Here is an 18,417-nt window from a genome sequence, read left to right on the forward strand (position 1 = left end):
AACCTGGATTCATCCGAGAAAATAACGCTTTGCCATTCGTGCACCCAGGTTCGTCGTTGAGTACACCATCGCAGGCGCTCCTGCCTGTGATGCAGCGTCAAGGGTAACCGCAGCCACGGCCTCCGAGCTGATAGTCCATGCTGCTGCAAACGTCGTCGAACTGTTCGTGCAGATGGTTGTTGTCTTGCAAACGTCCCCTTATGTTGACTGAGGGATCGAAACGTGGCTGCACGATCCGTTACAGTCATGCGGATAAGATGCCTGACATCTCGACTGCTAGTGATACGAGGCCCTTGGGATCCAGCACGGCGTTCCGTATTACCCTCCTGAACCCACCGGTTCCATATTCTGCTAACAGTCATTGGATGTCGACCAATGCGAGCAGCAATGTCGCGATACTATAAATCGCAATCGCGATAGGCTACAATCCGACCTTTATCAAAGTCGGAAACGAGAAGGTACGCATTTTTCCTCCTTACACGAAGCATCACAACAACGTTTCACCAGGCAACGCTGGTTAACTGCTGTTTGTGTATGAGAAATCGGTTGGAAACTTTCCTCGTGTCAGCACGTTATAGGTGTCGCTACCGGCGCCAACCTTGTGTGAATGCCCTGAAAAGCTAATCGTTTCCATATCACAGCACCTTCTTCCTGTCGGTTAAATTTCGCGTCTGTAGGACGCCATCTTCGTGGTTTAGCAATTTTAATGGCCAGTAGTGTAATTGTCATTGACAAGGTGAGACACTCGTCTTCGGTCCCTATTGGTTAGGATCTTCTTTCGGTCTCCGTTCTTACGTCGTGTTACGTGACTGTCAAACTCACCCATTAAGAACTTCTTAGCAGAACCATCGATCTACACTTACATAAAAAAGAAGTTGCAAAAACTCTATGAGAAGACTCTCACATCGACCCACCATCTAATTCACTAGCTAGGTACACAATACCCCGACGCTTCAGATAAGAGACCAATCTTCACACTAACAAGACAATTTAGGGAATAACAGTTATAGACAAACAGTGATACATACAAATATCATTTGATAAACCACAAAAGCTATTTCTCAAAATGTCATTCAGCCACGCTAGATGTCTGACGGGCATACAATTACAGATAGACAGCAGCCTTAGATATGTTTATCGTTCATAAAAAAAACTGCTTAATTTGGTGACTCTTTCCTGATGCCTTCAAAAAATGGTCCAAATGGCTCTACGCACTATGGGACTTATCATCTGAGGTCATCAGTCCCCTATACTTAAACCTATCTAACCTAAGGACGTGACACACATCCATGCCCGAGGCAGGATTCGAACCTGCGACTGTAGCAGGAGCGCGGTTCCGGACTGAAGCGCCTAGAACCGCTGGGTCACAGCGGCTGGCCTTGATGTCTTCTTTCATCTTACCATCAGCTCCGATGACAGAACACAAGCACTTAAATTTACGAACCATATCTAGTGGCTTCTTTTGATGGCGGTGTCTTGTCTTCCGTTTTGCTTATAATGATGGATTTTTGCTTCTGGTAACTGCAATCCTTCCATAACTCCTTCACCCAGACTCTATAATTGTGCCGGAGAGTTTCTTCACTATATGCTACAATGACAAGACTTTCTGCAGCAGGCCGATGTAGCCGAGCGGTTCTAGGCGCCTCGGTCTGGAACCTCACGACCGCTACGGTCGCAGGTTCGACTGCTGCCTCGGGCATGGATGTGTGTGATGTCCTTAGGTTAGTTAGGTTTAAGTAGTTCTAAGTTCTAGGAGACTGATGACCTCAGGCGTTAAGTCCCATAGTGCTCAGAGCCATTTGAACTGCTTGCAACATTCAAGCTGGTCTATTGAACGGTTTTCATCTAATGATTTTCTGTTCATATTTAATTCCCATACTTTGCGCAAGGTTCGCAATTGCTCTACATAAAAGATGACTAACTCTATTTTCATGTAGGAACCCCAGGAATTCAACTCTACCAGCTCTGTCAAATGTCTACTCCAAGTCAAAAAGTATAGCATTCGAGGTCTTATTTTTTGCTCAACCTTTGTAAAAATTTGCTTCGTCTTGGATAATTATCAAATGATATCGTGAGTCGAAAACTACTGATACCAATATCTATCGGTCAAGCGGTATTTTAAAAGTAGCAGGAAAAATGAGTACGTTACTGTAGTAATGGTAGTGCAAATACCGTTGTATGGTTGTACACGTCTAACAGTTACTAAACGAGATTTCAGAAATATAGGAATTGCACAGATGAGATTACTGAGTGTGGTACCTGGCTACACATTACCTGACAGAAAGAGAAATAAAGGTATCAGGATAGAATTAAATACGTTTAACCTGAACAAAGGAATAGTACAGCACGATAGCTAACTGAAAGAGCGTGTAATAACAAAGTATGAAAACAGTACAAAAGATATTTCTGAAGAACATTTTAGGTTAAGCTTTACCGTGACTGTTATTGGTATTAAATGAAACAACGAGTTTACTGTTACCAGTCACCGTTTTTTTTATTTCCACGACGCGTTTCAAAGGTTTAAACCTCCATCATCAGGTGGATTTACAATAGTCAGTATGACATTTGTGTGTGTGTTGTATTACGATTTTTTGTTTACAAATGTGACATCATACATGTGATGTGTTACGACAGCGAAAGGAACCTGTGACCACTGGAGGCAGTGCCACAAGTTCCTCCAAAAAAACGTAATACAACACACACACAAATGTCATACTGACTAATGTAAATCCACCCGATGATGGAGGTTTAAACCTTTGAAACACATCATGGAAATAAATAAAACGATGACTGGTAAAAGTAAACTTGTTGTTTCATTTAATATTTCTGAAGTACAGGGTTATTACAAATGATTGAAGCGATTTCACAGCTCTACAATAACTTTATTATTTGAGATATTTTCACAATGCTTTGCACACACATACAAAAACTCAAAAATTTTTTTTAGGCATTCACAAATGTTCGATATGTGCCCCTTTAGTGATTCGGCAGACATCAAGCTGATAATCAAGTTCCTCCCACACTCGGCGCAGCATGTCCCCGTCAATGAGTTCGAAAGCATCGTTGATGCGAGCTCGCACTTCTGGCACGTTTCTTGGTAGAGGAGGTTTAAACACTGAATCTTTCACACCACTATGCGTGAAACTTGCCCGCACGCTTTCAACCGTTTCTTCGCTCACTGCAGGCCGACCCGTTGATTTCCCCTTACAGAGGCATCCAGAAGCTTTAAACTGAGCATGCCATCGCCGAATGGAGTTAGCAGTTGGTGGATCTTTGTTGAACTTCGTCCTGAAGTGTCGTTGCACTGTTATGACTGACTGATGTGAGTGCATTTCAAGCACGACATTCGCTTTCTCGGCTCCTGTCGCCATTTTGTCTCACTGCGCTCTCGAGCGCTCTGGCGGCAGAAACCTGAAGTGCGGCTTCAGCCGAACAAAACTTTATGAGTTTTTCTACGTATCTGTAGTGTGTCGTGACCATATGTCAATGAATGGAGCTACAGTGAATTTATGAAATCGCTTCAATCATTTGTAATAGCCCTGTATAATACAGTAGAAGAAATAAGGGCGATGGGTTGGTGAAACAAAAACATGGAAAGAGCTAAATAGCTGAGGAAAGAAAAGACAAGAGGTGGTTTAACCCTTATTGATGTCGCCGACGAGGAAGACCACTTTTTGAGTAGATATTATAAGTGTAAAGATGAGATCTTGGGTGCTTCTGACTAGAAGAGTAAGGGTGCCTTTTATCTGATTTGTCTATTGTCTACTTTATCAAGCTATTTTCCCAGATCTTAGAGCTATCTGATGACGTACAGAGAGCAGTGAAACTCCTTCATAGTGCTGCACTCGCAATGACCACTTTCATTTAAAAAATAAAAAATATACTTGCAGTAAGTAGTGAGGAGTTGTACCCGACTCAGTTTATTGTTCGAGAAATAGGAAATGTATTTGTGTTGCAGCGCTGAGTAATCGATCGAGATGAACCGTGAGGTGTTCATTGACGACCACCTGATCCCGCTGCGGATCTTCTACCAGCGGCATCACACAGACCCGGACAACGGGCTAAGCGACGAGCGTGCCGCGGTGCTGCTCTCCATGTACGGGCCCAACAAGCTCAAGAGGCCGCCGCAGGAGAACAAGTAAGTCGCGAGTACGTAGGGCAGCACGGTGGTAATCAGCTGAAGAAGAGAAATAGAAATGAGCGTTTGGCGTCATTGGCTGGGAGGCCCCTTACGGGGCAGGTCCGGCCGTCTTGGTGCAGGTCTTATTACATTCGACGCCACATTGGGCGACCTGCGCGTCGGATGGGGACGAAATGATGATGAAGACAACACAACACTTAGTCCCTGAGTGGAGAAGATCCCCGTTCCAGCCGGGAATCGAACCCGGCCCGTAGGACGGCACACCATCACGCTGACCACTTTTTTTTCGGTATTGTTCGCTGCGTTTGGTCTGGGGGACGTTCAGGTTTATCGTTGATTCCTTTACTCAGATTTTTTTATTACAGAGGACGAGCAGCCCTCTGATCGAACACGCTGAGCTACTGTGCCGGCGTCCACTCAGCTGTCGGGGCGGATAGCTGAGGAAGAGGGAGATGGTAAACAAGTTAACTAGGCACTCGACAAAACAGCGAGGCGCCCTTACAGTACTTCAACTCCATATACAGGGTGAAGTGAAATTCGAGCTCTCGGACTTCGCAGCGCGATTCCTCACATGCCAGCGACATTCGTACGGCGAGTACATCCGGCAGGAAAAGGACGTTAAAAAGTGGCAATCCGGCAACACTGTAACCACATGTATGGTAACTACCTCCACTAGCGTTTATTGCTCTTGTTGTACAATTGGTACAGTGGACAGGGTTGTGCGTTAGCATGCGGGAGGTCGATAGTTCGACCTTGGATTGTGGCGCATTTTCTTTATTTACTAATTTCATTCTGACATTGCATACTGTAATATACACCGTTTCCTAGGTCACATGTATTCTAATTTTACAACATTTTGTAACGCTGAACATAACAAATGCGTGGTTAGACAAATAAGAAACAGACTGTTGAAACAAATGACCTATCATAGGACAGAAAAACTAAAAAAACAATATCAGTTTCGGGATGGGAAAGTTGATAGCATACTACAAAAGCACAACATCTACTTGTCATTTATACACACGTAACATGAGGATCCAGATGTCACACGTTAGCAACCAGTGACAATAATAATGTCCATATTAATGACTGCATGACCTTCACAACAGAATACATTGCTCTCAGAACCACAGATGGTCAAAGCGACCTCCCTGCATGTCCAAACATTGCGCAACCCTCCGGATCATACAGCTCTGGACCCTTCGCAGTAAAGCTGCATCCACTGTAACAAGAGCAGCATGAACACGCTCTACCAATTCTCCGATATGCGTCGGCGGAGTAGAGTATATATGCTCCTTCAGGAGTCCCAACAGGAAGAAATCCAGGGGATTTAAATCAGATGAAAGTGGTGGCAATACAACTGGACCCCAGTAGAGAACTGTGAAAACGGAACTAACAAAAACGTTTTTTTACGTTTCGTAACTACAAAAAGTAATATTCTTACCGAGACATGTCAGAGAAAATTTACTACAGATGTTATTATGGTCGTCTTTTCCAGCTAGACGTCTCTGGACAATGGTAATAAGCCGAAACACGTCTGACGTGTAAAGTATTTAAAGAAATAGGAGGGTTGGAAATTTAATAGTGGCAACTATTTATTTACAACTCGTACAAAATAGATACGTGTTTCAAAGTTTTACTGACCTTCAAAGTAGTCACCAGCATTGTGCATAACCCGTTGCCAGCGATGTGGAAGTCGTAGGATACTCTTAGCAGTGCCAGTTGTGTTGACATTTCTAGCGGTGCGGTCTATTGCCCAACGAATTTGTAACAGTTCTGAAGCGAATGCCGTGAAGTGTTTCCTTCAGTTTAGAAATCGAGTTGAACTCACGAGGGCTTAAGTCAGGGGAGTGCAGTAGGTGGTACAGCACTTAGTAGCCCCATCAGTCAAACGTATCAGTAACAGCTTGCACTGTACGTGCTTGAGCATTGTCCTGCAAAATGATGGTCAGGACCTGCAGAAAGTGTCATCACTTCTGTCTCTACGCTGTTCATTTTTGGAACACAACCTACGACCAGCTTAGAGACAGAAATGATGACACTTTCTGCAGGTCCTGACCATCATTTTGCAGGACAATGATCAAGCACGTACAGTGCATGTTTCAACAGACACGACGGCATTGCCGGTCGGAGTGGCCGGGCGGTTCTAAGCGCTACAGTCTGGAACCGCGCGACCGCTACGTCGCAGGTTCGAATCATGCCTCGGGCATGGATGTGTGTGATGTCCTTAGGTTAGTTAGCTTTAAGTAGTTCTAAGTTCTAGGGGACTGATGACCTCAGAAGTTAAGTACCATAGTGCTCAGAGCCATTTGAAGCCATACGACGGCATTATTGTACATTATTGGGGCGATAAGGTAAATGTCCAAGCTGCACACTCAACTAAAAGACATTAATATGAATTTCATGTTTTAAATCTGCCACAACGTTCTTAACGCGCACACATCTATGCATGGGCACGTTCCTGGGCAGACAATTTTTGGCGCGGTTTAACGACAATTACTGCATATATCTCTCTCCCCAACCAATACAAATATTACTCCAGTGTGTGGGGCCTGTACCATACAGGACTAACAGGGGTTATTGGACAAACATGGAGAAGGGCAGAACGAATGGTCACAGGTTTATTTGACCCGTGGGAGAGTCACGGATATGCTGAAGGAACTGAACTACTGAACTAGCAAACGTTTGGAATATAGGCACAACTATGTTGTGAAAACCTACTTGGAACGTTTCTAGAACCAACTTTAAGTGATGAATCTAGGAAGATACTACAATGCCCTACGTATCGCTTACATAGGGATGACAGTAATTACAGCACTCACAGAGGCAACACTCTTCCTGCGATCTGTAATGGATGGAGCGGGAGAAAGACCTAGTGATCGGTACAATGCCACGAATTTCACAGTGGTTTGCAGAATATAGATGCAGATGTGGATTTAAAAAGTGCCTTAGGAATATGTTATGGGGGCAACGGCTTTGCAGCAGTGGATACACCGAAATTAAGCGCTGTCGGGAGTGGCGGGCACTTGGATGGGTGACCAACCGGGCCGCGATGCGCTGTTGCAATTTTTCGGGGTGCACTCAGCCTCGTGATGCCAACTGAGGAGCTACTCGACGGAATAGTAGCGGCTCCGGTCAATGAAAACCATCATAACGACCGGGAGATCGGTGTGCTGACCACACGCCCCTCCTATCCGCATCCTCAGTTGAGGATGACACGGCTGCCGGATGGTTCCGATGGGCCACTTGTGACCTGAAGACAGAGTTTTTTTTAGGAATATGTTGTAATTGTGTATACTCATTCAGTTGTTCACGAACATGTGGAACGGAAATCGACTACTCAATAAGGGCACATTGTTCAATGAATTCATTGTGGTAGTGATGGTGATGACGACTAAATCGTGCTAATGATGGTTTAGGTGAATGTGAATATGAGAACTTTACACTTAACAACAATGTTCAGAATTCTCGAAAAATCATTTCAATATTCGTTGTAGGCATAAATTTGTTGTCGTTAGATGTAATAGCTTTTGTGTCGTCCATTCATGAAGGATAGGTGCAAAATATACATTATCATTAAAGGTTTCCGTGTAGCATTACTGCAGAAAGTACTTTAATGGAGTATCACGACACATTATGTAGAATAAACATCTGTTTGGAAATAACATTCGATCTTTGGCAAAAACATTTGACAATCGGCAACAGAAACCAAAACATTGCATTGAAACAAGCGTTCAGTTCATAGTGCTGTGGAATTTGAGAAAAAACCGCAAATTGGCATTCATAAGAAGAAGAACAACACCAAAAATGCAACAGGAGCGTAATATGTAAGAAATTGTCCACGCGACCTGTAAGTACATTTCAACTCATTACTACCTAATAGGAAATACCAACCACCAGAAATGTTTATAACCTATAGGCACAGTGACGAAAATGTAAATTAAGTAGCTAACATACACTCCTGGAAATGGAAAAAAGAACACATTGACACCGGTGTGTCAGACCCACCATACTTGCTCCGGACACTGCGAGAGGGCTGTACAAGCAATGATCACACGCACGGCACAGCGGACACACCAGGAACCGCGGTGTTGGCCGTCGAATGGCGCTAACTGCGCAGCATTTGTGCACCGCCGCCGTCAGTGTCAGCCAGTTTGCCGTGGCTTACGGAGCTCCATCGCAGTCTTTAACACTGGTAGCATGCCGCGACAGCGTGGACGTGAACCGTATGTGCAGTTGACGGACTTTGAGCGAGGGCGTATAGTGGGCATGCGGGAGGCCGGGTGGACGTACCGCCGAATTGCTCAACACGTGGGGCGTGAGGTCTCCACAGTACATCGATGTTGTCGCCAGTGGTCGGCGGAAGGTGCACGTGCCCGTCGACCTGGGACCGGACCGCAGCGACGCACGGATGCACGCCAAGACCGTAGGATCCTACACAGTGCCGTAGGGGACCGCACTGCCACTTCCCAGCAAATTAGGGACACTGTTGCTCCTGGGGTATCGGCGAGGACCATTCGCAACCGTCTCCATGAAGCTGGGCTACGGTCCCGCACACCGTTAGGCCGTCTTCCGCTCACGCCCCAACATCGTGCAGCCCGCCTCCAGTGGTGTCGCGTCAGGCGTGAATGGAGGGACGAATGGAGACGTGTCGTCTTCAGCGATGAGAGTCGCTTCTGCCTTGGTGCCAATGATGGTCGTATGCGTGTTTGGCGCCGTGCAGGTGAGCGCCACAATCAGGACTGCATACGACCGAGGCACACAGGGCCAACACCCGGCATCATGGTGTGGGGAGCGATCTCCTACACTGGCCATACACCACTGGTGATCGTCGAGGGGACACTGAATAGTGCACGGTACATCCAAACCGTCATCGAACCCATCGTTCTACCATTCCTAGACCGGCAAGGGAACTTGCTGTTCCAACAGGACAATGCACGTCCGCATGTATCCCGTGCCACCCAACGTGCTCTAGAAGGTGTAAATCAACTACCCTGGCCAGCAAGATCTCCGGATCTGTCCCCCATTGAGCATGTTTGAGACTGGATGAAGCGTCGTCTCACGCGGTCTCCACGTCCAGCACGAACGCTGGTCCAACTGAGGCGCCAGGTGGAAATGGCATGGCAAGCCGTTCCACAGGACTACATCCAGCATCTCTACGATCGTCTCCATGGGAGAATAGCAGCCTGCATTGCTGCGAAAGGTGGATATACACTGTACTAGTGCCGACATTGTGCATGCTCTGTTGCCTGTGTCTATGTGCCTGTGGTTCTGTCAGTGTGATCATGTGATGTATCTGACCCCAGGAATGTGTCAATAAAGTTTCCCCTTCCTGGGACAATGAATTCACGGTGTTCTTATTTCAATTTCCAGGAGTGTATTTACATATTCCAGGCCACTGATGATGCGTTGCAGAAAATAAAGGCGAAACGCGTATGGCACTAAAATTGTGTTTTATTCAGTTGCTGTCAGACGGTCCATAAGTAAAAATTATCAATATACCGTAATATTACATGCAACTGAGGAAGACAGGACTACAAGAGTTGAAGATGTCAATACAGATATGTCAAGCATTCCCTGTCAACATGTACAACAGGTTCAAGAAAATGTGGTGTCACCGCCAGACACCACACTCGCTAGGTGGTAGCTTTAAATCGGCCGCGCGCCCTTAGTGCATGTCGGACCCGCGTGTCGCCACTGTGTGGTCGCAGACCGAGCGCCACCACAAGGCAGGTCTCGAGATACGGACTAGCACTCGCCCCAGTTGTACGACGACTTTGCTAGCGACTACACTGACGAAGCCTTTCTCTCATTTGCCGAGAGACAGTTAGAATAGCCTTCAGCTAAGTCAATGGCTACGACCTAGCAAGGTGCCATTAACCATTTTAAGATAGAGTCTCACTTGTATCATCAAGGAATGCTGTATACAAATGATGGATTAAAAGTTAAGTATTATAGCAGCTACGTACTTTTCTTGCTACCATTCATTACGTATCCTGTTTCAGACCTCTCTCTAGCCTACGTGAGATTAACGTCTTGTTACGCCACAACAGAAAATACATCTGAGACTCCATAAGACGATACATCACATAAAATTCAACAAAACATGCAAAAAGAACGATTTAATTCCTTGTTACATTAATGTAAAGGTTAAAAACAGTTCTACAGTGGCACAAAAGTCGAAATCATTTGCAGAACGATATTGGTTACTACACGAAATTAAGATGCTCTATTCGAAAAAACAGCACCTAAACATGATGCTCTATGAGACTCATCCAGAATTGGCAATAAACGTAGGAAACGCCACAGTTTTCATGGCTCTAGTAGAAAAACTGAATACAACACATACACAGCAATGAAATATTTACAAAACAAACATAAACAGAAGATAATGAAACTAAAAGTAAAAAAGACGCAAAAAATACATTCACATTTTAAATGTGAAACCACATGAACACCAACACACATTCGATCCACGTTTAGTTAACGTAACAGAGGCAGAACTACATGAAAATGAAAAAAATGCTCTTGGAAAAAGGTTTGAAACACTGCACGAATAGCAAAGTGAACAATCAATACATAGAAAATCTCATAGTAGAAACTGAACACATGCTTACACGTGAAGAACAACAAAATAATTGTGAAATAAACATAGGACTGACAAGATAACTAGTAAAAGAAGAAATAAAAGGCATAATGAAACAAACACTGCAGACACACAATAAGAACAACCAAACAGAAGCAGCCACTTTGAAAAGGTTAAAACAAAAGTTAACAAACAATAACATATTAATAACAAGAGCAGACAAGGGAAATGTAACATTACTCATGGATAAAGAGCAATACATCACAAAAACCAAGGAATACATAAACACCAATGCCATACAAAAACTGAAGTCAGATCCAACTACACGATTACAGGCAAACGTGAAACGAACACTGAAAACCATTGAACACACACTCACAGACAAACAGAAATACTACATAACACAGAAAAACCCACAAGCTCCAACACTCCGCGGTCAACCGAAAGGACATAAAGACGGAATGTCAATGAGAGCTGTTATCAACTTCAAGAAAGCCCCAACATACCACATAGCCAAACACCTCCAAAAGTTAGTTACAAAACACTATAAAGTAGAAAACAACAGAACAATGATAAACACAGGAAATCTAATAGAAAACATACAGAACATACAGGTACCACACACAGCATCACTGATTTCATTCGACATACAAAATATGTATACCTCCATCCCTATCACAGAAACAATAGAAATCATAGAAGAACATCTCTCATCCCACAGCAACATCACCACAGACGCAATAAAAGAAATAACAGATATGCTCAGACTGACAACTGAACAAAACTACTTTCAGTTTGAGAAAGAATATTATGTACAAAGTGATGGACTGCCCATGGGATCCTCAATATCAGGAACACTATCAAACATTTTCATCCGTCACCTAGAAAATCAGGTATTTGAAAAGATAACCACTAATGAAAGTTTCAAAATCATATATTGGTACAGATACGTGGATGACATTATTTGTCTGGTAGATGAGCCAAGTTGAAAGGTGGCTACACTGAGCCACTGCGCCAGAGATTGCGCCAAAGAGTACTATTAAGCCGCCTCCACAGTGCTTGTTAAGAACTCGTAGAAGTCAGTGCTTGTCGAGAGCTCGTAGTAGTCAGTGCCTGTTAAGATCTCGTAGAAGTCAGTGCGTGGGCAGAGCTCGGAGAAGACAGTTCGTGTTGAGATGTGCTAGTGGGCAAGGCTTGTCGAGATGTTGTAGTAAGGAGTGTTTGTTCCATGTTTTATCCAGTTATTTGATGGGAGAGATAGCAGATGTTATTGTAATGATCAGAGTGCATTTCGTCAATATGTATGAAGGTAAAAACCACAATGTTCTTTTATTATTTGTGTGTCTGAAATAATGCGTCATTACAGGTTCAGTCAACAAAGCATCTGGCTTGTGTTCTTGTATTAGAGTGAATTCTGGTTTTCTTGCGTAATTATAGTTTTTCTAATTTTCTTTTATCACGTCAGTATAATTGGTATTTAAAAATTCTTGTCTTGTTGGAGAAGAACCGTGCCAGATGTGTACGTTGAGTCACACTCCCACATACAGAACAGTTACTCTTGTGCTTATTGGTTTTGTAGGTTTTATAGTTGCTGGGGACTTAATTAATTAACTGTGTTTACGAAAATTTTCTTTCATTGTTTGTTGCAGTCAGATTGCGTAATAATTCTAGTCAGGGCCAACCGATTACGAGAATAGCGTAATCGGACAGACAGCTACTAAAAACGAAAAAGATTAAAAAGTATTTTCAATCATATTTAATTAAGCCCGTATGCACGTGGCGACCGCTGCTTCGGATCGTCCCTTGGAATTCTTCTGATTGTAAAAATAGTAGACCATAGTATTGTTGTAGGAATTTGAGTTTAGTAATTGTAGTCTGTATTGCATGTGTAGATTTGGTAATTGTCATTCTTCTAATGGTATTTTTCAAAATTTAAATTGTTGTCTTGTATACGCGTTTGACAATCTAGTGCAATTATTTCAATTGTTCGATTGATCGTGTTTGAGGGAGACATTGCATGTAAATGGTATTGTTGGAGATAAAGAGTAATTGTGTGTAATTTTCGTACAGTGACGAATTTTTTTTATGTTTTGTAAATGATTACGCGGTCGATGAAAAAGGCGAAAATGATGAATAGTGAGAATGACGAAATTGTTGACATGGCGAACTCGCCAACACAGGAGAACAGTGTGATGAACAATGAAGTGGAAAACAATGTAATAAGTCGGGAAAATAGTCCGGAACCATTTCAAAATTTTTCTCAATCAGAAAATTCACAGAATCTGAGATTAACGACAGAAGATTCTGGAATAGTATCGAACACAGATAGCCTTATGGCTATGCAGAAGGAAGTTAGTTTTGCGGGAAATGTTAGGGGTGAAAAGAATTCTGAACAATTTAATATGGAGCAGTTGATGAGTGCTATATTAAATTTGGGAGCACGTATGGAAACACGGTTAGACTCACAAATAGGAACAATTAAAACAGAGATGGGAACTTTACGATCTGAATTAAAAACTGATATAGGAACAATGGAAACACGGATGGGAACAATGGAAACTCGGATAGATTCACGAATAGGAACATGTTTCAAAAATATGAAAGATGAATTAAAGAAAGAAATCAGAGAAGAAGTACAACCAATTTTGAATGCTCACAATAATAGATTAATTGCAGTAGAAATCAGACAAAGGGAACAGGATAGAGAACAGGAAGAAAGAGATCGCGTGATAGTACAGAAATTTTCAGAGTTAAATTTACAACGTGCAAAGGATAAGGAAGAAATATTTGAGAGAATCGAGGAATCCGTACCAAATGACAGATTAAATAACGTAACACAACAGTATGAACAGTTAGCTACCAAATGTGTCAATACTGAAACCCGAGTCGCGACACTTACGGAAGACGTAAATAAACAGAAAGAACAAATAGGTGATTTATCGGAAAGAGTTGAGGAGATATCAGATAAATTGACAAATCTTAGTTTACATGGGGACAGAGATTCAGATGATACAGCACCATTGCCATTTGCAGAAACCGAAGAGTATCAGAACATAAATAAGCATGTTGAAAATCAGGGAAAATTTAATGAACGCGTGAAAAGGGAATTTGAGGCATTACGAAAGCAAGTCAAACAAATTGAAGGCGAAATAGTAGGAAAGGACAGTAGAAGAAACTTAGAATCACAGATAGCAGAGGGGTATGAAGAAAGTAATTTATTTCATTTACGAGAAGCAACAAGAGAGCGCCAGGCGCGCGAACTTGACAATAATCGACATTCGGACTGGGACAGACGCGGTAGGTCTTTGTCGCCACGAGGCGAAAACTTTGACTATAAACACTTTTTGACTGTTCGGAAATTTAAGATCTTCCGCAATTCTAAGAATGACATACACCCATGTTCATGGTTAGATCAATTTATGTACGCACTCCCACCAAATTGGCCACTAAGTCACAAACTGGAATTTATGTGTGGATATTTAGAAAACGAACCGGCGACGCGGATGCGCGCACTCATTAGAGATTGTAATAATCTAAATGATTTTTATCATGCATTTCTATCGGCATATTGGTCCGAAAACACGCAAGACAGAGTCAAACACAGTCTTATTATGCAGCGTAGTTTCAAACAGTCTGAGTTCCGCACGCCAGCAGAATATTTCGAAGACATGATTCGAAAGAATCAGTTCCTTTCCAACCCTTATAGCCCGACTGAATTAATTCGCATTTGTTTAACTAAGCTGCCACAATCCATAAGACAAATTGCTTTAGCCGGAAGATGTAAAGACGACATTGAGACTTTTAAGACTTTGTTGCAAGAACTCGAGTTTGACAACGACGATGGGACTTCCTGTAATTTTTTCAGTAACAGTAATTACAATAGATTTTCAGAGAAAAGGGATAGTGATCGGAACGGGCGTTATATGGGTAATGTTGAGAATGACAGACGTAACAGACAGGACAATAGATACCAGCCCTATGACAATAACAGACGTTCTAACAGAAATTACACAGACAATTACAATAACGGTAATTCGTACCGGAATGATCAATCATACGGAAACAGTAATCGGTATCATCAGGACAGAAATTATTCATACAGTAATAGAAATTCTTACTACAGAAATAATCAGGGTAGTAGTACAACAATAATTTCAGAAGTGACAGTCGAAATTATACAAGAAGTAGTTATGCAGACAGACAGGAAAACAGAAATTTTAATAACAGACACAACCAAGAATTTGCATCTAACAGACAGGAGGGACCTAATTGGCATCCTCCACGTGACAGAACTTCAGAGAGACAGGTGCAAATAGTAGAAATTGATCCGCGAAACGACGCGAATACTCAAAGACGTGACGCAAACAATCGACAATGACTTGCAGCTTCGGCTTCTGGCAGCAATATAGACGGTTCAGAAAGTAATGACACTACGACTTTACACTACGTACGCCTGGAAGACATGAGAGACATTTTGTTAGACGAAAAGGAAAATAATGTAGACGCATTTTTACACCCTGTTATTGAAGTATGTGTGGGTAAGAATAAGTTCACTGCAGTTTTAGATTCTGGGAGCCCATTGAATGTCATTAGTGAATCAGTTTTTCGTATATGTGAAAGAACTATTGCTTGTCCTGTGTTACCTATTTCTAAAACTACAATTCGAGGAGCGATTTCTGGAAAAAGTGTGGAAGTCAAACAACAGACCAACTTAAATTTCATTTGTCAAGGATACGAATTTTCTGCTAATTTTATTATTGTTCCATTACTCAGTACCCAAATTATATTAGGTATGGAGTTTCTTAACGCACATAAGGCAATTTTGAACTTTAAAGAAGGAAGTGTAAATTTGACTGTTGCTGGAATGCCGAAATGTTTGAAATTTTTCGAGTGTTTAACAAGATCTGAGTCAGATACAAAATGTTTAAGGTTTCTTACTTCTGATGTTTTCGTTGAGTATTATGACGACAATGTGTTCATTCATGACAATGACAATAGATACAGGGACGCGATGGATGATATAGTTAATAGCGAAGAATTAATTAATGAAAAGGTTAAGAAAGCTGAAGTGCCAGATGATGTTGCAAGAGAAGAGCTGCACCACATTTTGACTTCACATGCTACAGTATTTAGTCATGACACAGGAACTATACAAGGCCTACAATATTTATTTAAAGTAAAAGAACACACACCATTTCGGGGGAAAATGTACGCTATTCCTTTGGCTTACAGAGACAAGGTTAAGAATGAACTTCAGTACATGTTAGATCAGGGCATTATTGAGCCTTCAGTCAGTCCTTATACCAGTCCATTACACGTTGTTCTTAAAAAGGATGGGTCAATTCGTTTGGTTTTGGACTCCAGACAGATAAATAATATCATCATTCCTGAAACTGACCGCCCACAAAATTTAGATGAACTTCTTCAACATTTCCATGGAATCAAAGTTTTATCCACGATTGATATGCGCGCAAGTTTTTGGCAAATAGAACTCCACCCTGATTGTAGAAAATATACTGCCTTTTTAGCCTTTGGTAACTGTTACCAGTTTCGGAAATTACCGTTTGGACTTACTGTATCTTCAGCAGCATTCATTCGTAGCTTAAATGAAATTTTACCTGTTTATCTTCGTGACAATATTACTTCATATGTTGACGACATTCTTATTGCTAAACGTTCTTGGAGTGAGCACAACAAAATTTTGGATTCATTATTACGTATTTTTGCGCGAGTTGGCATTACAGTAAACTTGGAAAAATCTGAATTTGGTCGTTCTCAGGTGAAATTTCTCGGTCACATTATTTCTACAGAGGGTATTCTTCCTGATCCAGAAAAATTAGACGCTATTCGTAACTATGCTGTTCCTACCACGAAACGTGATGTTCGTAGCTTCCTTGGTGTCTGTAATTTTCTTAGACGCTTTGTTAGATTGGTCGATTTGGCCACACCTCGTTTATGTGAACTATCTGGAAAGAAATCTAATTGGTGCTGGGATGAGGAAGCTCAGTCAGAATTTGAACAGCTTCGTGATGCTTTAGTTGCTGCTCCACTTCTTTCACATCCGGATTTATCTAAAGAATTTTGTTTGGCAACGGACTCATCATACAAGGGCCTAGGGGCACACTTATTTCAAGAGATAGAAGAAAACGGCGTTGTAGTACAAAAGACTATTGCATTTGGAAGTCGCGTTCTTTCTAAATCAGAAAAGAATTATTCGATTACGGAACTTGAAGCTTTGGCTGTTGTTTGGGCTTTCACAAAATTTCGGACATTTTTGTTTGGCAGACATACTAAGGTTTACACCGACCATCGAGCTCTGGAATTTCTTATGTCAACAAAATTAACTCACGGCAGATTGTCACGATGGGCGTTGTACCTACAGGAATTTGATTTTAGTATTGTTTACATACAGGGTTCTTCAAATATTGTTGCTGATGCTTTATCACGTGCACCTGTGGGTTTGAAACAAAGTGCTGAAGAGGACTGCATAGAAAACAATTATTGTTTGGTGTATATTCAAGGTGTTGCGTTTGAGAACTTTATTTCGTCTTCGCTCCAGGACATCGCTAAGGAGCAAAATAAGGATCCAATCTGGAAGGACATTAAGGAGAAGTGGAGGAGAAAGGAAAGCGTAGCGATTAGACAGCATTATTTAGTCCGCAATGACATTCTTTTTAAACGAAAATCGGTCGACAACTCTGTTAGGTTAGTTTGTATTCCTGATGAGTGGGTTAATAAGCTGATTTGGTATACGCATTTCAGTTATGCACACTTTGGGCCCAGAAAATGCTTTCACAAATTACGAGAAAATTGTTATTTCAGTAATATGAAAAAACGTATTCGATCTGTTCTGGCCAAATGCAAATTATGTCAAAAGGCTAAGCCGCCAACAGTTTCTCACAGAGCACCGTTGTTTCCTATCATTCCAGCGAAATTAAAGGAGATGGCTGCAGTCGATTTGTTCGGTCCAGTGGTTCGATCTACTAATGGTTTTGCGTACATTTTCGTAGCAGTGGAACTGACGTCAAAATATGTGTGTTTTACACCTTTACGCAAAGCAACAGCTCGTTCAGTATCGAATGCTTTCATCAAACATTTTCTTAAAGAAGTTGGTCATGTTGATAAGGTTATATCAGATAATGGATCACAGTTTCGTTCTAAAATTTGGCTTCGTACTTTACAGCGTCGTAAAATTAAACCAATTTTCAGTTCACTTTTTCACCCCCAATCTAACGCTTCAGAGAGATGGATGAAGGAAATCAATAAATTGTGTCGTCTTTATTGTCATCAAAATCACAGAACGTGGGATCAGTATCTTCATATTTTTCAAAACATTCTGAATGAACTCTCTAATGATTCAACTTCTTTACCGCCTATACTGACATTAAAAAATAAAGAACCGACAAATCGCATTTCTGAAATAGTTCCTTTTCCGCCTTCACGGAAACTACGGCATTCTGAAGTTGTCAACCTGGCTCTACGAAATATTGCATCTGCGGCTGCTAGAAGAGAGAGATCAGCTAAGCGTCCTGGTCGTTCAAAAATCTTGTCAGTTGGTCAGAAAGTGTTATTTAAGTCTCATCGTTTGTCTCACAAAGGAAAAGGCTTGTGTCGCAAATTTTTTCTGCTTTATAACGGTCCATATAGAATTCGTAAAATTATTCATGAAAACACTGTCGAAGTAGAAACT

The 18,417-nt window shown here is 41.9% G+C and overlaps 1 protein-coding gene across 1 annotated transcript in view; it reads left to right on the plus strand.

The window, feature by feature from the left end:
- The first annotated feature begins 3,977 nt into the window (after positions 1-3,977).
- The window catches only part of LOC124788141 (sodium/potassium-transporting ATPase subunit alpha-2-like), a 168,033-nt gene continuing 153,593 nt past the window's right edge, over positions 3,978-18,417 (plus strand). Inside the window, exon 1 of the mRNA XM_047255323.1 lies at positions 3,978-4,138. Coding sequence (XP_047111279.1) covers positions 3,978-4,138 — 161 coding nt within the window. The remainder of the gene's footprint in view (positions 4,139-18,417) is intronic.

This window comes from Schistocerca piceifrons, chromosome 1 (genome assembly GCF_021461385.2).
Source record: "Schistocerca piceifrons isolate TAMUIC-IGC-003096 chromosome 1, iqSchPice1.1, whole genome shotgun sequence".
NCBI lineage: Eukaryota > Metazoa > Arthropoda > Insecta > Orthoptera > Acrididae > Schistocerca > Schistocerca piceifrons.